General features: G+C 42.4%; 3 protein-coding genes across 3 annotated transcripts; 2 read left to right on the forward strand and 1 right to left on the reverse strand.

Annotated features, from left to right (window-relative positions):
• Nucleotides 1–2558: 2558 nt before the first annotated feature.
• Nucleotides 2559–6728, forward strand: sypl2b (synaptophysin-like 2b). Its single transcript, XM_053423912.1, has 6 exons — nucleotides 2559–2736; nucleotides 2864–2941; nucleotides 3749–3867; nucleotides 3965–4175; nucleotides 5122–5313; nucleotides 5415–6728. The coding sequence occupies exons 1-6, from the start codon at nucleotides 2719–2721 to the stop codon at nucleotides 5535–5537; spliced, it is 741 nt and encodes a 246-aa protein (XP_053279887.1). The 5' UTR covers nucleotides 2559–2718; the 3' UTR covers nucleotides 5538–6728.
• Nucleotides 6729–8706: 1978 nt separating this feature from the next.
• atxn7l2b (ataxin 7-like 2b) lies at nucleotides 8707–14017 on the forward strand. The gene is made up of 9 exons (XM_053425231.1): nucleotides 8707–8808; nucleotides 9739–9810; nucleotides 9901–10123; nucleotides 10271–10509; nucleotides 11008–11090; nucleotides 11248–11456; nucleotides 11568–11754; nucleotides 11956–12077; nucleotides 12748–14017. The coding sequence occupies exons 1-9, from the start codon at nucleotides 8712–8714 to the stop codon at nucleotides 13490–13492; spliced, it is 1977 nt and encodes a 658-aa protein (XP_053281206.1). The 5' UTR covers nucleotides 8707–8711; the 3' UTR covers nucleotides 13493–14017.
• Nucleotides 14018–18420: 4403 nt separating this feature from the next.
• amigo1 (adhesion molecule with Ig-like domain 1) lies at nucleotides 18421–21043 on the reverse strand. Its single transcript, XM_053424994.1, has 2 exons — nucleotides 20890–21043; nucleotides 18421–20267 (listed from the first exon to the last, which is right to left on the reverse strand). The coding sequence occupies exon 2, from the start codon at nucleotides 20162–20164 to the stop codon at nucleotides 18626–18628; it is 1539 nt and encodes a 512-aa protein (XP_053280969.1). The 5' UTR covers nucleotides 20165–20267; nucleotides 20890–21043; the 3' UTR covers nucleotides 18421–18625.
• Nucleotides 21044–22434: the final 1391 nt, after the last annotated feature.

Genomic DNA, 22434 nt, shown 5'->3' on the forward strand with positions numbered 1-22434 from the left:
GCTGAGTTACGGATCTGCTCTGAAAGCTCATGATCACATTCACCATTGTCAAAAAGAAAGGGGTCAAAAAAAGAAAATGATCCATTTCTATCATATGATTGTGTAAATGAATTACAGTGGATACTTTTGAACAACCTACTGCATTCTCAAGTTGTATTTAATCATTTTGTTGGCTTCCATGAATCATATTGCATTCTTGATTCAATTTGTGCTTGTGATTGGACTGTGGATCATAACAAACCCATGACTATTGGTCATGCATTGCAGAATCTTGCACTCAGAGCTGCCACTGGACGGTCTGAACCATTTCAAACTAACTGTAAATCCGAATAATATGTAGTTTCAGATCTTACTTGTAGTGGGCCAAGTTCATCTCTAGGGTAAATCTCCACCTGTGTGAGATGGGACATTGATGTCTATTACCGGCAGGCCAAGGGAAATTGTTGGTAAAAGATGAGAGGACATGATCAGAGATTCAGTGTCACATTGTCCTCATGTTGAGCCTTTCCTCTGGCAAAACCTGTCTGACAGGTTCTGTGAGGGTGCAACAGTAAATATGGTGTCATCTTAACACGGTCTAAAATAAAAGCTGTTGACCAAGTTTCACTGGTTTTAAAAACCCTGAAACTGTGTACCTGAGACCACATTACCCACAGCTTAGCGTCACTCTCAGTCTTCCTTAGGGCATTGGGAGTATCATTTGTGTGTGTGCTACCTCTTTGTCTGGTCATTTCTTGATTCAGATGCACTGAGAAACCCAAACAATCTGATCTCTACAGCAGCATTCCTTCACAAAGACACTGTACAATGGCGTATCAGCCCCTCCCCCATAGAAGCCCTGTCAACTTTTACAAGGTGGAGAACAAAGCCACTCTTATTCCTTTTGAGATGTGCCCTGTTAGGATAAGAGCTGTGCCACAGGAACCCAAAATCCCTGTGCAATGTGCTGAGAAAAAATAAACAAATGAAAGGATGGCACCTCTGTCCCTGATTGTCCCTGAGTACCAAGCCCCAAAACAAGCGTTTTCATTAAATGGGCTTTTCCACTGAACTAAACGGAGACAACTACTTTGACAGCCTGGGTGTGAATGAGTTCAGCCCACTGATGGGATTCATGGGAGAACACTTGGCTTTATTCAACCGTAAACGATCAGTTTCCTGATGAGTAATTAGTCCATGTGGAAAAGCTGACCTCTAGTGACAAGTATATAGCATTGCTGTGTATTCACTATGTACTCAGATTTTCCACTCTGTTAACTGAAATGTATGTGGGATATTTACCTCTGCCAGGGAGGTTATGTATTAATCTGCATTGGTTGTTCAATAGACTTCTAGTTAGAATCTTTGCACAAAGACCACTTGATGGATTACAATGACATTTGGTTGGAGTATGAGTTATGGGTCAGAGAATAACGCATTGGATTATGGTACAGATCCAGATTTCACTTTCTTTAACATTACAAGAAGTGCGCCTTTTAGTATTTTCCTTAATTTCTCAGAGAAAATGTTATGTATCTTGATGAAAACAATTGTAGGGGACTGATATTTATGAGTGTGTGCAATTTGGTGCAGATCTAAATAAGAAAACCGGATCTAATGACTTTAAATCTGGTTTCATGAGTGGAATGTTCAACAAACCACACAACTTAACTTAATATTAGTCAAACCAGTAAATGAAACATCAAGTTGTTTGATTGGTGCCCCTCATACTTGGCAAATAAAAATAATTCTGATTCTGATTCTGATTCTAGTTTGAGGTATAAATATATTACGACGATAAAAGTGATTTTAATGTCAACAAATTATGTTGTAATAAAGAAAATAAATAACAGACAAGTTAATCTAGTTATTAATCATTTTTAAGAATAATAGCAATAATCATTGTGTGAACATAGTTTCAAGTTTTATTTGTCATATGCAAGTTAACACAGGATCCATAGCACAATGAAAGGTGTAAACCGGTCAGCTCTGCAGTCTAACAGTTAAATTAAAATAAAATGTAGAAAGAGCCTAATATTAAACAAATAAAATACAATTTAATACAAAACTCAACATTCAAAGGTGCCTTGTGACATGTGTTGCAAATGGAGGATTTATTTTATTTTATTTTATTTTATTTAATGATTCAATTTGTTATATTTTGTTTATATATATATTTTTTATTTTTTTTTCTCAGTTTTTTCGGTTTAGCCTTTTTGTAATCTTTTATAGTTTCCTGTATTTTGCACGTTTGTTTTGTTTTGTAGGAACCTTAGCCTTATTTTAAGGAGTCTCTTGTTTTGCTAATGAACTTTGTTTTCCTCCAGTTACTTGTATTATCATTTGAATAACACATACTTTTACTAAATGACGTTGTGGTGATGTTCTGTGCTCAGGTCCTGTTACTTTGAAGCTTTATATGATCTTAAATGATTTTGGTTAGGTGGTGACCTGATAAGTTTAATATTATATTATATCTGTTAAGAGAACATAAGTAACGAGCAGACTATAAATAAATATGATAAACCGGAAGTCTTGTTGCTGTAAGGTTTCTCATTGCCCATTAGCGCCCCTATTGGCGCCCTGTCGTCAGTGATCACGTGTTTCCTACTACGATTTGCTGAAGTTTGACAAAAGTTTGACAAGCCCGAGGAACGTCGACAGAGAAGATCCGAGGATCAGAAGAGTCTGACGGACACACGTTCCTCCAAACTTACGGCCTGTGTTTCCGGAGCAACTATGGAAGCTGTCGCCCAGGTACCGAGCAGGAGGAGAGAATTATCGGTCACTTTATAGCGAGCAGCGAAGTGCGTGTGGCCGCTCGAGCTGTGCGATCTGCGATGGCTCCTCTCTCACTCTGTAACTTTCTCTTATTTCCCACCAGAAAGTGCTGACTTCCGGATTCTCACTTGATTTGGGACCCCTGAAAGAGCCGTTGGCGTTTATCCGCTTGTTACAATGGGTAAGTTTCCCCCCTGAGACGTTGTGAGGACGGGTTGTGTTTGTTTTATACCATATTGGCCTAGGGCAGGGTGTGTATCACACGAGCCGTCCTTGCGTGGCGGCGGAAATCCTTCTCAAATTGATTATGTCGTTCGTCTTGTGATCCGCTGCACGCCCAGAGAAGTTATGCAGACCAGAGATGTGAAGTTCAGGGGGCGATGATAAAGTCAGGCTCTGCACCACTAGTAAGCTCTAGGTGGCTCAGACTGATGGTTGACGTGGGCCAATTATTAAACTTCTAGGCAAATATGTACAGCAGGAGCTTCAGGTGTTAACCGGGATGTAGCAAAAACAAACACAACTGAAAAAAAACTGGTTATGACTTCGCAGAACAACATAAAAATCATAAAATGCCTACATACTGCTCATGTGGTGTCATCCATTTACTCCACGTTTTAAGCCTAAATGACCCATGATATCCTATGATATTTTTCAGTTAAGTATCCTGTTTTGTGTATGATGTTTGCCGCCACTAGTCCCCATATTCCACGCCTTTAATTTTCATTATGGAGGGGTATGGGTGGGAAGTCTATAGATGTTACCATACCCAGTGAAAATGCCAGAGGTGCAACTGAATAAAAATCACAAAAACCCAAATCATTCTCAGCGGTTCTGCTAGTCAACTAGTGGATCGTTAGTTAGCTGGAAATCTGTCAAAAGTTTGTTGCGTGAAACAAATAAATAAATGTGTATGCATGTGTTTTGTGTCCTGAACATCCTCTCATGCAAACGTGTCTCCTCTTTCTGTCCTTGCCTGTGGCTGCAGGTGTTCTCCATATTTGCCTTCGCTACGACTGTAGGTTACAGTGGCACAACCAGCATCAACGTCTCATGCAAAGGGAGTGCGAATAGTGAAGTACAAGCGGACTTTAACTACCCGTTCAGGTGTGTGTGTGGGAGCAAAGACAAATCCTCTCACGCTTCTCAAAAGCAAGGGAGCAGCATACTATAATGTGTGTGTTTTATATCTATGGTCACACAGGTTGATGCAGCATCCCTATGAAGTTCCGGACTGTGTAGTCAATGCAACCACCACCACCACCACTACTCACTACCTGACAGGAGACCACTCATCCTCGGCAGAGTTTTTCGTCGCTATTGGAGTATTGGCCTTTCTCTACTGCACTGCCACCCTAGTCCTGTACTTGGGCTTCCAGCACTTGTATAGAGAATCTAGTCGTGGTCCCCTTGTGGTGAGTTTGTCTGAAGTCTCTCACTTGTTAGAATAAAAGCTATTTATTTTGTGTAACACCTTTCATAAAATAAATGTAGCTCATATTACTTTACATACAGTATAGTTGAAATTAAATCATGTTAAAATGTTAAATTAAAATAAGAAGGGATGATTTTAAGGAACATAAGAGCATGTTAAAATGGCATTTAAAAGAAAAGGAAATGAAATTATAATGCATAAGAAACGAAATTAAATAAAAGTGAAATGGAGAAATGCTTGTGCTTATCCAGGTCTTCACCCATCCAGAAGTAACTGTGATTTATAAGGTTTAATTTCTCACAGGAAATTGATGCTTAAAGGTTCAGTGTGTAGAATTTAGTGACATCTATTGGTGAAGTTGCATATGAGTACCCCTCAGTTCACTCTCCCCTTCCAGACATGACAAATTATATGTGGTAGGCTTCAGTTGTCATAAAAACTCAAAAGATGTTAAGTTTGTTCAGTTTGGGCTACTGTAGAAAAAACATGGCGGCCTCCGTAGAGAGGACCTGCTTCAGATGTAAATATAAAGTATTTAATTTAAAAGGCCCATTTTACAGTAAATAAAAAAAATTGTAACAAAATTTGATGAAAGGCAACAGTGAAAACATAACTAGCATTATTTTATATTCAATTTTTACCATTAGATCCCTTCACCCAAATTTTTCACAATGAACCTTTTAGGTGTTTGGATTTAGGTTTTGTCTCTGACACAATCTGCTGGATTTGAAGGATTCCTCTTCATGCTGGAATCCAGCAGGAGGTCAGAGAAAGTTCATTTAACAGAGCTGTGCAAATGAAACAGGGAGAAGGGTGTGGTAACACAGCAGCTAACAAACTGCACTAGATAATCTGTGTCCAAGAAAGCTCCTTGAGTAAAGTTACGCCTTGTTACAGATGATAACTTTTCTCTGATGTAATATTAGGACCTGTTGGTGACTGCGGCCTTTGCTTTCCTGTGGTTGGCATCATCGTCTGCTTGGGCTAAAGGCTTGACCGATGTCAAGTATGCCACCAGCCCTTCAACCATTATTATTCTTCCTGATGTCTGCAAGAATTCCATCGCCACGTGCACCCCGGGCGCGACCCCTCACATGGGCCGACTCAACGTTTCAGTGGTGAGTTGTGTGCAACTTGGTGTTGTTTTGTTTGAAAGTGCTTTAAGTTCTGTACACTACCACAGCCTCGGATATTTGACTCATGTGTCTCTCTCCGGCAGATTTTTGGTTTTCTTAACCTCATCCTGTGGAGCGGCAACTGCTGGTTCATTTACAAGGAAACACCGTTCCACAAGTCGGCCGACCCGCCTGCAGATGTGGAGGGGGCTGGTAGGCCAACGTAACTGCACAGCGTCCTCACCTCAAAACTGTCTACCAAGTAGTTTCATTCAATGAATCATTTTGGTACTAATGTTAGGCTAATATTGTAGAACGTAAGATACACATTTCTAAAACCAACCGCTTCTTTTTTTTTTTGCATGGTATTCATTTATATTTACGGCGGTGTAATGTTATTTCAAGGGGTAGTAGAATTTGACTTATTGGACTGAAAGCTACACAGGAAGTCGTACCAGTGGAAAAAAATTGTTATACTCCTAAATGTTTGCATTTTTTTAACACACACACACACACACACATCTAAATATAGTTATGCATTGTTTGCTTAACTGCAGCATCACTTTGTCATTATCTTAACTTTCAACAAGGTTTCTCTACCATGTTTTTGTTTCCAAACACCAAAAAAGTCAGGGTTTTGAGTGTCAGAATAAAAAAATACCAAATGAATATAAAATAGTTGAAGTGCATGTTTTGTTGACACAGTATAGCCTGGAGACAATATTAGAGACACACCTTCTGTTTAATCCTAAAACTTAAAGTAGCCATCAGAGAATCGTCGATTCAATGATTAAAATTTAAATACCTTTTTTTTAAATGATTAATTTGCCATTATGAGATTATTTATAAAGTTGTCCACGCAGTTTTATTTCAACACTTTTGTGGCATAGTCATTTTACTGTTGTGAAATTAGAAAAAACAGCTGAATGTCATGTTTGGGGTGCATATAACTGTTAAGAGCATTATTGCTTTCTTTTGTTTGTTTATTTACATTTAAAGTTACTGCACTTATTAATTAAACAGTTTTTTTCCTGACAGGATTTGTTTCATTTGTTCTCATAATGTTTAAATCAAAGGAACAAAAACCTGAGGTTCCCGAAAGTGTTACAGATTTTGAATACAACTGTTCTACACCGTTAACTAGCTGGTTACTCTTAGCAGAGTTTATAAAAATTGAGTGATTTCTAACTAACTGCATTCTTGTTTCTATCTTGCTTTAGCCTGGCTTCTACCTCCACATTGTTATAGGCAAGGCAAGCTGTTTTCCCTGATGAAGCCTTGTTTGTTTAAAAGTTCAAGTGTGCGCCTTCACTGTGTTGATAAAAATGTCACATTGAAGAGACGGGAGTTCTTATCACAATCCACGATTGGACACGTGGATATTTAATGTAGTGTATCATTAAAAATTAAGAACTGTATTTGCCATGTCTTATTTTTCTACATAACTGATATATTTATTTTTCAGCATACGTACAGAATGTGTTGATCAGACTGATGAAGCCGTCCTGACCCCCCCCCCCCCCCCCCCCACACACACACACGCACACACGCACACACACACGCACACTCACACACTTACTAACTCACTCTGAGTTCACAAAGTGTCCTGTAGTCAGTCACGCCACACCTGTTTCTCACACTCTGAAAAGATGAAGTGTGAGTTGTAGTAATTTGTGCTGATTAGGCATCCAGCCTTCAGAGTGGATGGTAAACACTGTACCTCTGCAAGGCATCATCCACTGCCAACACACACACATCCTGTTAGTTCAGTCAAATGAAATATAGAGATAAATGCAAGTTGATCAAGATTATTATGAAAATAAGGTAGTGAGCAACATCCAGGGATGTGGAGTTAGATTTTTACTCTTGTGCACAGAAGAACAGACTTAGGATGCTATAAGCTTTTTTCCCCTAACTTTTTTATTAGCAAATTCATCAAAACATGCTTGGGACAAACACAGCACATACAACATGAAAAGTTGATAGCCCATCTGAAAAATCTCCTAAAAGGAACATAGGGTTTCGATTGCTTTTTTATGTAGAATTGGTTTAATATATTGTTTGATTTTATCGTCAAAAATAATTGATTAGGGCTTATAGATACTATATATTAGTGAATGTATGATTTAGGAATAATCATAAACTAATTAATGACAGCATTGCTTACCTTTTGCGGTAGAGTAAGAAAATAAACCAAACAAAATGTTTTCCTAAGATGGAGAATTCAGAATCCAGAATGTTGGGAAATAAATGTACAGATTTCTTGCCAAAAGCCAGAGTGTGAGGACAAGACCAGAACCAATGAACTAGAAACTATATTATTTTCCAAGTGCCAAAAACAGGTGATTGGACTTGGATGAGTCCAAGAGGCTTCTTTATTTCTAACTGACACCTGGGAGTCGTATTTAACTTGTGGTGTCATGAGGAGTCTTGGAGTCTTTGAGGTTATTTGAGAAGCTGGACCCACCCTGCTGTAGGTACTGGGATGTGGTCCATTTGAAAATCCTCTTAAATTTTTCAGACACTTTAGCAACGTAAGGGATCACAACGTTATTCTGTTGATCCTTCTTTTCCTCCCTTTCTGTTCTGTTTCTCCTTTTTGTGGTTTTGACAATAGCTGGATAACCACATGTTCTAAAGGATCAGTGTGTAAGATTTAGTGGAAAGGGATCGAGCAGCAGAAATTTAATATAAAATAATCCTAGTGATGTTTTCAATAGTGTGTAATTTTCTAATTTCTAATAATTGAAGTTTTCTTTACCCTACTATTATACCTTTATATTTAAATACTTTATATTTACATTTGGAGCGGTCCTCTTCACAGAGGCCGCCATGTCTTTTTGCAGTCGTCAAAACTGTACAAACTAAACAGCTTTTTAGATTTTATGACAACTGAAGGCTGCCACAGGTTCTCTCTCATGTTTGGGGGGGGGTGGAACTGAGGGGTATTCAGCTGCAACAAGCGTGTGTTTGACGTGTGTTTGTTCCATCTCTTTGCCGTTTGACCTTGTTGGCACAGACTGACCCCAGTGCAGGGTTCTAAAACCCCCAGAAGCCTCTTGGGTGAGAGGTGAAACGGCTCCAATTAACTCAACCAAGTACAATAGAACTGTTTAGAACTCATGGATATACCATGACCTGAATGACTGAGAATCTCCAGAGACATATCATCTTTTTCAAATTCAAATATATTACAAACAATTAGGGAGGAAATAATCACAATGATACACAATCACAATAACAGGGACATGTAGGATAAACAATACTATAAAAAGCTATAACAGGTTAAGTGTGAATGTGATCAGGATTCCCCGCCTCAGCGCGGCCGCGAGCTCCGGTGACGCGGGTTTGCGCTGCGCGTGAACCGGCGATCGCACCCTCGTGACCGCGCTCCAGCAGCAATGGCCGCCTCGAGTCGGCGACATCCCAACCTCGACGACTGTCTCGGATTAAACTGGAGCCGCTGGGCGGACATGGTGGATGTGTCCCCGCCGGACGGTGAGTGTGGCCCCACTTCCCTTCGGTGAGGTGTCCATCAGGGCACAGTCACACTGGAGCGGCTTTTATTTCCTCTTTTAAACCGGAGAGCGGCATAAAGCGCGACCCAAACAAAAGACCTGCTGGGTCCTAGTGCAGGGAGGGTTTACAAAGCTAAACACTCCCTTAAGTTATTGTTTCAGAGAGATCGCGATGAAACGTCGAGTGATAAAACACAAGATGGTGTCATGTGTGGTCAGATCCCTGCTGGACACTCCGCCGCTGTCTCACTAACAACTACTTAACAAGGATTTGAATGTGCGAGCAGAGGCACTGGGCAGCCGACCCGAGCTCCCGCTGCAGCATCAGGAAACATCAGGGAGAGGAGTCAGTCAAGAGGGAGATTTTAAGTTTTGATTCATTCTGATTTATGAGACACGGTCAAAACATTCCATCTGACCCATGGACTCAAGTGACAGACCTGTTCCTCTGTGAGAAAGTGATGGCAGAGCCTCTTGACACTAAACGCCCAGTTTATGTATTTAGCTTGTACACACACTGTACTTTATGGCCCTGGTAATAGCAATAACAATTCAATAGCTCATGTGCAATCCCTTAAACTGTATATATTCTGAAACATTTTAGTTTATCTGTGTTTTATCTATGTGTTGTATGTAAAAATAGCGCATTTATCTCTTTGCTATTATCCTTATGACTTTACATTACTTGACCTTGTGCACCAGATTGAAACTGATCCTATTATTTTTTACCAGTTTAATATATATTTACGGCTGCAACACAACCCATAAAAATCAGTTTTCCACTGAATAGAAATCACCTTTTGGCAAGGCACAGGTTTTAACACAGCAAAGCTCCAGGTATCTCAGTGAACCTGATGCACAAATGTCCCCTCACCACATTTCACATGGTGTGCTTTTGCTCTGTTTGCAGCCGGGTCTAATGCTGAAGACAACAGCCACTGCGGGAGGAACCCATCTGACATCATGACCCTCAGGAAAGAAGGTGACGACTCAGTAACACTGACAGTATTCAGCATCACCCCAGATCGATGAATTTAACATAAACTAACTCAGTTTTCTATTTCTTCTACAGACATGCACATATATGGCCACTGCCCGGCATCCGATGATTTCTATTTGGTGATGTGCAGTCACTGTGGTCAGGTGGTGAAGCCCGGAGCGTTCGAGAAGCACTGTGAGAGGCGCCATGGAGAAAGGCAGAAAGACGGCGGTCTTCATGAGGATGGCGCCCCCTCCTCAGCAGCATTACCTGTCCACCCGCTCAGGCCTAGTAAGGCCAAGAGGGAGGCCGCAAGGTACTGTTTAGGATTGTTCACTTTCATATCGTAACGGCACATGAATTGTGAATTATTGTGGTTCCATTAATATCTTCTTTATCTGAATTTGCAAGTCTGAATCTCATGAGTCCATTCTGAAGTTTATCTCTCCCTCCTCCTCTTCAGTTTGCCTTCAGTGCTAAAGTCCTCTCGGGAGAACCTCCCAATCCCACAAAACTCCCTGCCAATGCCTCGTTCCCGGGTTCCTCCATGTCACTCGGGACCCCTGCCCCCGGGCCTCTGTTCCTCCTCTGGTTCTACCGAGAGGCCCTCTGAGCAGAAGTCCACAGCTGGACAGACCACTCAGCCTCGCACTCCTCTGCGAGGAACGAGAACCTACAGCCGGACTTATAAAAACGTAGCCAGTAAGTGTTTTGTCTACATGACTTCTCTTCTGTCCTCTGCTGCATTTTGGTCATATCTCTAAACCGTCAATATCAGTTCAAACAAAACATTGCACAAACAAGCACAAGCAGCTGATGACAACTGCCAACCGCCTCAATGGTTTTTTCCGTCTGAAGTCACGTTTGATCACGAGTTCCCAACTGGATCGTTTAGTGTGTGTGTTTTCACATGCAAAAGTTTGAAGAATTGGTCATTATGTCTGTAAAATGTGAGTATCAGGAAATATTTTAAAATCCTCCATTGTGCACAAGGCAGTGGCTCAAGAGTGTAGAGAGTGTTAGCACATTAGTCTGGCATATAGTGTATTTGTGTAATTAGATTGTCATCGGAAGTATTGTGTGATATTTTGTAGGAGAAAAATGACCACATGTTGGTGTGTATTCTCTTCGCCTGCATGGATCCTGTTGACTGTGTCCTGCTGTTACTCACTGACTTCTGTGTTTTCTTTTTTCCCATAGAGAAAGAACGTGACCTGAATAAAAACTGCAAGATCCTGGATCCAGAGAGGAAGATGCTGAGCACCCGGGAGCTTATATGCAATGTAAGCTCTCCGTGTCTTTTCCTTTCCCCCAACGCTGTTAGCACTATTTTTCTTGTTGTGAAATATGAGTATTTCATTGGGGCCCAAGCACGGATGGTGAAACATGGACGATTTTAAGATTTGTTTAGAATGAGATTATGCCTTTCTTTCCACACAGGCCAATACAACGCAGCCAAAAGCACAGGGAAGGACTAAGACGTCTGATCAGCTGTCTGTGGAGCAGAGAGAGAGGATCCCCTGTGCAGGTCGAGATATGGAGCCGCTTCTTGTCAAATTAAAAGACAAAGAGCAACATTCCGAAGCTTTTGAAGAGAAACTAACTCAGGGTAGCAGACACAACCTCGGCAGCAACTGCCACATTCTCGGGTATGAAATACTTCATATTAACAAAGTTGAATCACCTATTGAGTAAGCATCACAATCTTTTCTTTGAGAAGATGTTCATTTTAAATTCTCCATTATTTTTATTTCGTGCAGGTCCAAGGATACAGAAGAAGATTTTCCAGAAGAGGAAGGCGACCGCACTGTGGAAGAGGAGGTGCAGCCTCCCTATGCCCTCAACCAGAGCCTGCTGTCAAGTGAGGGAAGTGAAGACGATGAGCAGGAGGAAGCCAAGGAGCTGCCGGAGCTGCCGGCCTCACCATGTCACCCCAAACCTCTCGGAGTGAGTGGAGAAGCATGCGGATACACAGAGCAGCCATTATATGGGATAGGAATTAGTGTCATCAACCCAATGCAGGAATGTTTAAACATGATTTTGTATGAATGCTTTAAAACACTAATTGTTTTTTGCTTTGCCATTGTGAAGATTTAAAAACAAATACAGGAGCGTGTCTGTATTCATAAACGTGTCTCTGTTCTGTAGCATTGCACTTTTGGATGCCGTACATTGGGTCGCAGCATCCTCACCTTTGACCGCCGCTTGCATCACCTGCGGTTTGCCCTCAACACCATGCTGGAGCACCATGTCAGCACACACATGTGGAAGTGAGTATCATAACGTCATACAGAGCAGATATGGGGCTTGTTTGTTTCCAGCAAGGTGAAGAAAAAAGCTGCCCAGTGAGCTGGGAGACATCCAGCTTGTGATCCGGTATCTGTCTTTGACCTAGACACTGAATTCACTGCAGGCTGTTGTTCTGCAGCTGAATCTGGTTTCATGCAGAGTCACACACCAGTAATTATTTAGAAAATGTATTAATTTGAGGTTGAGTGGTTTGACAGCATTAAATATCTCTTGTTTTGCTGGGTGCTGTCTTTGCACGTATGGAGATGATAGATTTACTGATCTGCATTGCCTTTCATGGATTTGATACTTTTTAATTATATAATGAAGGAATCGACAACATTCTGATACCCTTATAGAAATATAATAAAGAGAATGGAAGGATTAAGGGCATCACCAAGGCACCACATTTCATTACATCACATGGTCTTGAGAAAAACTTATGTAGCTGCCAACTTCAAGTGATTGTAAAAGGGGGTTTCTACGATTCCGACTTGACTGAAGGGATTAGCAAAAATTTGTGAGTTTAATCCACGGGATAATAGATTTCATCACAGAATGTGGCTGCAGCTGATCCAAAATACTTCTTTTATTTGATTTATATGCAATACAGGCATCTAATCATCCTCATGCGCTCCCTTTACCTTACAGGAAAATGCCTCAAGTATCACCAGGTCTCAGGTCTTGTCGTGTCACACCACCAGCTGTGAGAGCGACAGGGAAACCCTTCCAATCCACGGGCTCCAATAGCCTTGACTCTACCTCGATCGGACAAATGGAAAACAAAACCACTCAGCACAACTCTCAGAGTACCAAACCGCCTTCTTCCACCTCCCCCGCGAGCCTTGGGCCCGGCCGACGGAGCAACCCTGTTGGACAACAAAGCAAGGTTCAGCAGAAGGAGGTGATGCCTATGCAAGATGCAAGCGCAACACAGAAAGCTACCAGGCTGCCACAGAGCAATAAGGAAAAATCCTCCAGAAACGTCAGGGATCCCCCTCTCCATGAGAAGGGTCAGCCACGCTCCCCTTCCTGCAAGGGACCAGCCAGTGGTAACTTCTCACAGGGAAAGAAGCCATGTCCTCCTCTGCCACTGCAGCCCTCAGAGAGACACTTGTCGGCTTTGGAGAAGCGTTCAGCCTTACCTGCAAAAACAGACCGCCCCCCCCGCGGCAGAGGGAGGGCCTCAGGAATTCAGCAGAAGGCGGTGGGTTTCGATTGCAATGGTCGTGGCCAAAAGCGCAAAGGCAGCAATGAGTCGCCACCATCCTCCGTATCCAAAACCTCCAAGTGTAAGCGCTTGTCCTCTCCCTCCCGCTCCAGCCTCCTTGCCTGGAAGGGGGAGAACATCGGGGATGGGCTTGCTTGGGGCCTGGACAAAACGTCCAACTCCTAAAGAGTCAGTGCACTCACCTGTTCCTCATGCAGTCGGCTGAAAACCAATAGTGTTTTTATGATGATGCAAATCCAGCCCTGTAAGCCTCAAAAGACATGTATGTGTTATATTTGTCTTGGATGTGCGTGCATGAGTGTGTGTGTGTACACATCTATTTACGTCGTCACCTTTTTATGCACAGATGTCAGGAATGAGTGTTTTTCTGCAAATTATTGTTTATTTTTTGTAAAATATTTTTTTCTTGAATGTTTTGGTTAAAAATACCTCAGTATTCTCATGATGCTGCTAAAGTGAAACGTTTCTTCACAGTGAACAAATAAAAAAACTTGAATTCTTGTAGCCCTTTCTTCTGTTATATTACATGGTAAGGTTATGTACTGGGAGAATGTTGATAATGGTACAAATGCAGCATTGTTCAATTGAGTTTACTCATTCATTTCCCATAATGAAACATTTTTTTGGGGTCATCTTTTAAATTATGTATTCATGATTGTCTCTCAACACCTTTGCACAAGTTGTTGTGCATTCAGGCGTGTAAAGTTTTTTTTTTTTCTTTCAAAATTAAAAAAACAGTTTTTCAAGCTTAGTCACCTATGTACTTTTTATATTCAATAGAAGTTTTTAATGCAAAACAAATACTTCATAGGTGACTAGGTAACATCTGTTTACATATTGTAGTGCAGTAGACCATGTTACCACTAGATGGTGGTACGTCATTAATGTTTCCCCATAGAAAGAGCAGCAGGAACCTTTGACCTTTTCCACCAAGATACATAAGCACATATTGTATATAACTCTGCATATACTGCTCTCTGCTGGTCATGTGACAGGGAATCAAATTTAAAATCTTGATCAAAACTGTCGACAGTTATATGTTGCAGGAAAATTATTGGAAAAACAGCCCTTCAACCACTGTATTCTAAAAAGTATATATTTACTTTAGTAATATTAGTCATAGTAAATAGTTCTCAAGATGAACCTTCAGATAACAGCCATAAAAAAACCTATAGAAGCAGAAAGCTACAGGAACCTATGAAGAACATGCACCTTATATTCAGTATATCAATCAGGTTTTCAACTAACTCAAATGATAATTTTATACTATTTTTTGGTTCCATTTCAATTTCATATTTTTATATTCTCCAAGTTTATTTTATATTTGCTAATGTTCATTTGTCTTTACTTATTTAATACTTTTACGAAGTAGGTATTTCATTATCCCTATTTGCTGCTGTAACGAAGCAGATTCCCCCATAGTGGCATGAGTAAAGGTTCTTATGTTGTCCTCATATCGTATCTTGTCTTATATTATTAGATCGTATTTTACCTTAACATTACCCAGTAGATGATCATTTCCAGTAAAAGTAACTGACAGCAGTAAAAATGGAGGCAGAACAAAGTTTCACTTTTGATCTTTTATTAGATTAAAATGACATATCAGCATTCTTAAATTCCTACTAGGTTGCACCTATCCTGCAGTCGGAGACGCTCTTACCATGCAAAGCCATTCCATTAGCTGCAAAGACCTATGAAGATATTATGGCAGTGACCAACTGGCTCGTGTTTGAAGCAGTGGTCAATAAACTCTAAAGGCTGTTAAGGCTGTTAAAAGCTCCATTCTTGTCCCGCGGACACTCAAAGTATCACACTGTAGAAGCAGAGAGCTTTCAGCTCCACCATCTCAAGGATGTTACAGTAACTGCTACTAAATAGTGAGATGAATGGAGATAGAAGTGGTTCGGGCAGGGAGAGGCCACTCCCTTCTTCAGGACTGATGATTTCAAGGAACGGTTTCAGTGCCGTTGCTACAAATAGCAAAGGGCATGTGATCTGCTCTGAAAATCTAACATTTTGTCTTAGTGTTGCTGCAAATGTGAAAACCTTTGAAAGTACGTTTTCACATCATATTACATTAGAACTTTAAACTGGGATATTCCTGAGATTGATTTACCCTCTGATCCGTCGTTTTAAATGTTAATTAAAATCCCTGACTTGTTGCTTGATTTCAAATTCTTTGACTTTTCTCACAGATAGAAAGTAGTTGCTTAAATCGTCATGAAGTATCAGATGGAGAACTCACTTCCCCACCTATTACCCCCTACGTCACCTTTCTATAAAGCCCCACGCGTTCTCCTCAAACTCCTTATGGCTTTGGATCATGATTTCACAGCCGGCTTCCTTCCGATGCAGTTGGTTTTTTCAGTTTAACCATTTTCTTCAGTAGAGTCCAGTGTAAAATAATGATCCTTCAATAAAAAAACTACCCCCCCACCCCCCACCCCTGCTTTAAAAAAAAAAACATTTAGGTCAAGACTTGAAATCTGAAACAACTAACAGTAGCACAGTGGCAGACAAAATGCAAAATGATCAACAACATTGGATTACACAAGAATACAGTCAGTACACTGGTAGAACATAGCAGTACACAGCTTATCAACACTGAACACAGAGAGGTGAGTCTTAATACATGTATATATACTGTATATATAGATTGATAGGAAGGCAGACTTGCTTTGGAGGGAACAAACCTCTCTCCTCCTCTACATTAGGATCTTCACGAGCAGCAGCACTTTGTTTTTCTCTGTACAAAACTGCAACTTGTAATTTTACTGACAACCCACAGAAGACCACCCATTAGCCACGGCAGATTGGACTGGACTGGCGCTGGGTTACTGCAGGGCGAACACATGATTCCTTCATGGTCTGGCACTTTGATGTTTGCTATTCGACAGGCAAAATATCTGAGTGTATGTTCAGTTTTTCTTTTAGCAATTTCCAGATTCTCTTACTGACGGACCTCTCAGTCGTGATTGCACTATGGACGAGCAGGGAACGACAAACATATAAAATCCAGAGGGCAAGACATACAGAGAAGATCCCTTAACATTGGGCAGCTTGTTTAGCAACTGCGGCCAGTCTGTGTGTGCGTGTGTGTGTTTGTTTTTTAATGTGTGTCGACTTGTGGTATTTTTGCTGCCTTATAATTCTCCACCTGGTACTCTTATGTGTGAGAGCGTGGAATGATTCACACCCCACTCCGAGTGTGACTTCCTTTTCTCACCCACACAAGGAGATGCTGCGGTGAACACGGCAGCTGTAAATATTCCAACAATATTGCTCCAAGAAATGTGTCCATCCCAACATTTTGAGAACTAAATTGATGTTCCTATTCGAACGATGTATGTCATTTATTTCATTATCTGTTCATATACAGTATAAAGCAGAAAATTCAGGCGTTTCCCCTCATAAACAAACTAGTTAAAAGGCATCACATGCATGGCCCGGCTGGATGATTGCTTTTGAACTTCTGTAAGGGCAGCCTCATAATGAGAGGGGTGCACAAACAGAGGAGAAACCCTATCTATTCTGAATGGAGGCTGTCAGCGCAGAGAGAGTCACAGAGAATGGCTTTGTGCTGCTGTGACTCATGATTACACACCTTTTCCTCTCATGCTCGGAGAGACAAAGACGTGGAAAGCAGAGGGAAGCTGCATCCCATCAAAAGATGCAATTAGCATCTTCAAGGTGGCTCGCCTTGTTCTACCCCGAAACAAATGCCAAACACTCATGAATTCACTCTTTCCGTCTTTATGCCAAGACACAGTCTCCCTATATTTGAATGAAGTATGCATAGCATACAATGTGTCTGCTAAATCCAATTCACAATAGATTCAATCATTGTTGAGATGAGGGGACTCCTCCGAGGGATAAAACCGCAGAGTCCCCTGTGTAACGAGGTTTCCTGTCAGCAGCTACAAACAGTGAAATATTTGTTCCCTCTTCAAAAAGAACCCTGTTGATTTTATGTGTCTCTAATGTTTTTCCTGCTAATACGACGCACAGCGTTTTCTACCAACCACAGAGTGAAACAGCCATTTGAAATCAGAGTGAATGTCCCATCCCAGCCAGAACTCAAATCTCACATAACGACATAATGGATGAGTTCACCAATGTTTGCGTTTTGTTTTTGAAGAATGTAACTTTAAAACATTATCTGGTGTGAAGTGAACACACAGGAGAGAATCAAATGAGCCGGCAGCTTTTAGCACGAGCGTAACTTCCTGCGAGTGGGACAGAGAGAGACAAACGCTGCAACTTGGCCGAGAGGAGGAGTTAAACTCTGCAGTAGAGTCAGGGGCACCTCATTTCACAACAAAACAAAACGTGTATGTGTCCTTGTAAGGACCATGGTGCGTGTCTGTGTACAGATTTGAGACAATATGTTGATAATCAGTCTAGATTATCTACATCCCTGCACCCAACGTGCGGCGTTCCATCTATTTCAACTGTGTAAGGCTTCGGTAGTTTATTTTGGGTTATACTGTAATGCAGGTAGCTAAGAGGCTTTTATTTTGATACACGATTAATTTAACAATTGTATGACACACCATATTTATTAATTAATCTCTTTAATATAGCAAAGGAAAAGAGAGCTCTCTCCTCTATCACTATAAGACTATGAGTACAGATCAGTCTGATGAATTATACAACTAAGATGACAACGACCTACGACCGCCTAATAATACCTTTGTGCCCCTGCCTCCTTATTAAAAGATAAACATTTGATGGGTCTCATATAATGTAGGTTTATGGCATGCTGTTTCTCTATAGGTGTCTCAGGGTTAATTAAACACCCTTTCATAGCCTGGTGACAGCCGGCTATCTAAGTCTGTGTCGATTCAGAAGGGGTTAATGAGCCTATGTCCTAATGTTTACGTAAGATGATCTATTCTAGTAATAAATATGATTATGAGCCAGCCATGGTTTCAATATATATGTACGATATGTGAGCTAATTTCAATCTGTGCATGTATCAGACACATTTCCTTCACTTTAGCAATTTAATGTATCACTTCCTGAGTGCTGATAGACAATTATCATAAGACTTCAGTAGTTGACGTGACCGTGCACACTGCCGTTCCTTCACAGTATGAATAGTAAGTGCTACAGATTGAAATGCTGGAAAAGTTTTTTTTTTACTCCCTTTGAGATCCTCATTTCCACTTGTCACCATCCACAGAATAACACCCATGGTCTGTTTTCTCCCACAAGGTAAGTCACAGTTTACAATAGCTAAAACATGGCTCATGTTGTACCATGTACATCCAGTCATGTGGAATCCGCCACTGCGTCTCAGACCACCATGGGAGTGTCTGAAAAGACGGAGCTAATGGACTCTGCTACCGACTTCTTCCTCTTCCCCTTCATTAGAGAGCCAGCCTCTGCATCCACATCATCATCGTCCTCCTTCCCGTTTGGGTTCAGCTTCCCGTTCTGGCCCTGCAAGTCCTTTGAGTCTATGAACGCCACGTGCCTGTTCAGCTCAGCTTTGAGTTCCGGGTCCTCGTGGGTCGGTGAAACACTGAGCATGGAGGAGTGGATGCTGTCCTCACCACGAGCCTTGCCCTTGTTGGGGCAGCAGAAGCAGCGACACGGCGTCAGGTAAAGGTACATGAGCACCAGCACAACGCTGGCCAGGCAGCCCACCAAGGTGGTATATGCTGTGTTCATGGACTCCCCGCCCCCATGCATGGTGAAGTTATGAACCTTCAGCACCACGTAGATCGTCTCATTGTAGGCCTCGCTCGTCGCAAAGCATGTGTAGGTCCCAGAGTCCTCAGACCTCACCGAACTAATCTGTAGACGTCCATCCTGCAAGACTTTGGCCGTCTGGTTGCTTCCAGGTGACACCGGCACATTGCCGGGCATTTTCCAAGTCTTTATCATGTCCCTGTGTTTGGTGTCACATCCCAGGGTGAGCTTTTGCTCAAGGAAACCTTCTTCATCCGCCTCCTTGAATGTGCTGCAGTTCATAACGTCGCCGCTGAGGTCAAAAACACCTACTTGTGTTTTTTGCAGGCCAGGCAGAATACACGTGTAGTCATCTTTGAAGTCCACAGCGGAGTTGAGTTTTCGAAGGTACCAATGTGCTAGGAGTGTGTACAGATCACAGTGACACAGCAGAGGGTTATTGTGGAAATAGAGGCCATTTCTAATCCAAGCAGGCAGCACCTGGAGGTCTTCAATGGGAAACATCTTGATCTTGTTGGAGGACACGTCCAGGAGGCTAAGCTTCTCCAGGCGGGACTTCTCCTTCACTAGCTCCAGGGGGAAGCGGGAGATTTGGTTCTGGCTAAGGTAGAGCTTCTGAAGGTTGATCATGCCAGTAAAGGCTGCGCGGTCAATCTGGGAAATGTGGTTATTATACAGCAGCAGGACATCCAGGTTGACCAAGGGCTCAAAGATGAACTCCTCCAGCAGCCGCAAGTTGTTGGAGGACAGGTCCAAGTAGCGCAGGTTCTTCACATACACGAACGCCTCTGAAGACAGGAACTGGAGTCCGTTGTGGCTGAGGAGGAGGTTGTGGAGCTTTGGGAGCTTGACTGGGGTCCACTCGGATCGCAGCCGTGCGATCTCATTGTAGCTGAGATCCAGTACGCCAGTGTAGTGCGGTATGACAACGGGGACAGTGGTCAAATTCATCTTGGAGCAGCTGACTATGTTGGAGGCACAGATGCACGTCTTGTGGCAGTTGAGGGTCGACGCCTCTGCCCCTGGAGGCCAGAGAAGAGCCACGCAGAGGGTGAGGAAGGGGGCCCATTTCGCTCGCTTACTCCAGTGAGGTAACGTTTCCAACAGGCTGTCACCTGCTCCGGTGGTAGGCTGCCACATGATAGCAGTTGATCTAAATCCTGGAGAGGTCTACTATAATTCCATTCTCAGAAAACAGCATGGAGGAGCAGCTGGTGGGTTCCCAGGCATCGCTGAGTGAAGGCTGGAAAAAGGCAGAAACAGAGGCATTACAGCGATATTACATTATAACCTTACACTGAGATTGATAAAAACAACACCCCTGACATTTTCATTGTGAGTGATGCTCCATATGTAGCAACTTGTGGATATCTCACTGCACTTGCCACCTCTGCAGCCATGTGCAAAGTGTGACATGCACAGTGGCCTCAGTCTTGCTCTCAGCTTCCTCAAGGTTATACTGTGTTCTGCACGGCACAAACTTTCCTCTGTTGCTATGCACAACGTTCCTACAAAACAAATAACACGCACACAACCCCTACTCACGCTAACCCATGTGCATTTACACGTCTGGAAAACACGCATTTGTTTTCTTCTACCTCTTCCTCCTCTCCCTCCCTTACTCTCTTTTTTCTCAGACAAAAACACACACAGACACCGTGCTGTTGTGCACAATGACACAGAGGAGCAAAAAACACGTGCAAACATGAAATGCCTTATTCTGCCACATCCTCATCCATCTGTGGAAGGACGAGCTGTGCAAAACGTTGCATTGCACCATTCTGCTGAGGAAAACAAAACGAGCACGCCGTGGAAACGTGAGCCGATGGAGGGATGGAGACGGACACCGACTGGGAGCCACCTACCTTCCTCCAGCGAGCAGCAGCAGCAGGAGCAGCAGCAGCAGAGATGTTGTCTTTCATGAAAACTGCTCCTCGTCTGTTTACAGTGTGGCTGCACACAGATGGTTCCCGTCTGGCTCTGTCCGTGTCTGGATGCAGGGTGGAGGAGAGCGCGCTACAGGGAGAGAGAGAGAAGGAAGGAGCGAGAGAGAGAGAGAGAGAGAGAGAGAGAGAGAGAGAGAGAGAGAGAGAGAGAGAGAGAGAGAGAGAGAGAGAGAGAGAGAGAGAGAGAGATCCTCACCAAAATAATCCCGGTCCACGCGGACGCAGCATCCAATACCCGGTGCAAAATTACGCAAAAGACAAAAAAGATCACGCAAGAGCAGACGACTCTACGTACTTCTGACTCCTGAAGCAGCTCTGTGTGGTTTCAGTGGATCGTGTCGCTCCGTGTGCAGACGGTGCGGCCACGTCCGTCTCAGACTGCGTTTGGAGCGGGTCCTGCTCAGCAGCATCAGCAGCAGCATCAGCAGCAGCAGCCATGGGGATCATTGAGCATCAGCAGCTGACTGCATGTGCTGCTCACAGGCCGGATGCTGTGTCCGTGCTCTGCTGCAGTGTGCTGGTCAACGTGTCTTACGGCAGAGCTGATGCGGTCGTCTCCAACACGCGCTGTTTACCGGGAGATGCGCTGCGGAGACGCGACACAGAAAAGCCCAGGAGAGCGTATAAAAGATTTATGATACATGTGCTGCTGCAGGGTAAAGTAAAGTAGTCCAAATTGAAGCTTCACATCATCATCATGATGAGAGTGGACATGTGGTTTATTCAATCCAACATCTTCCATTCAGATTAAAGCAGTGGCGGATGTAGGATTTGTATAAACCAGGGGCCGTACAGGGGCCACATTGGCACAGACTGGCCAATTATATTTCCCTCGTCTGTGCATGATTGCTGATTCGATAAAGCCGTTGTCAGACATGAACTCTGGAAGGGTGTCTGCAGAATTGGGTCCTGTCTTTCTAAGGGATGGTGTCGCAGACAGAGGCTGGATGTAGCAAGTGAATTCCACTGAAGGGATCAGGTGTTTTTGTTTACAGCAAAAACTGTAAACAGAGTCAGCCCTTATCACCAAAATCTTAAAATCTTCGTAGATGATAGTCTACTACATGTATGGCATTACTTGATTTCTTTCTTAATTGAATTCTTAACAAATTTTCATAATTATTTTTAGTAATGTTATTAAGGAAATAGTTAATAAAAAAATCTGGTCAGAGGTTATTACAACTAATATAGAGTTAATCAGGAGTTTTACCAAGAAATAGTGATATGGCCAAAAATTATAGGAACATAACATCAGCGCATAAGCTATCAATATATATTGGACCTTTTTTTTTTTTTTTTTCCTATATTATTTTTTATGAATGTGTGCTGCCTACATCTGACATGATGAGGTGCTCCCAGCTGGCTGGGTAGTCTGGACTGGTTAAATAAGTCATGCGGCTGAATGTGGCCATACGAAGCTGTCACATGTTTTCTCATCACTTACCATTTGCGACTGAATATGTT

This window comes from Pleuronectes platessa, chromosome 6 (genome assembly GCF_947347685.1).
Source record: "Pleuronectes platessa chromosome 6, fPlePla1.1, whole genome shotgun sequence".
Classification (NCBI taxonomy): Eukaryota; Metazoa; Chordata; class Actinopteri; order Pleuronectiformes; family Pleuronectidae; genus Pleuronectes; species Pleuronectes platessa.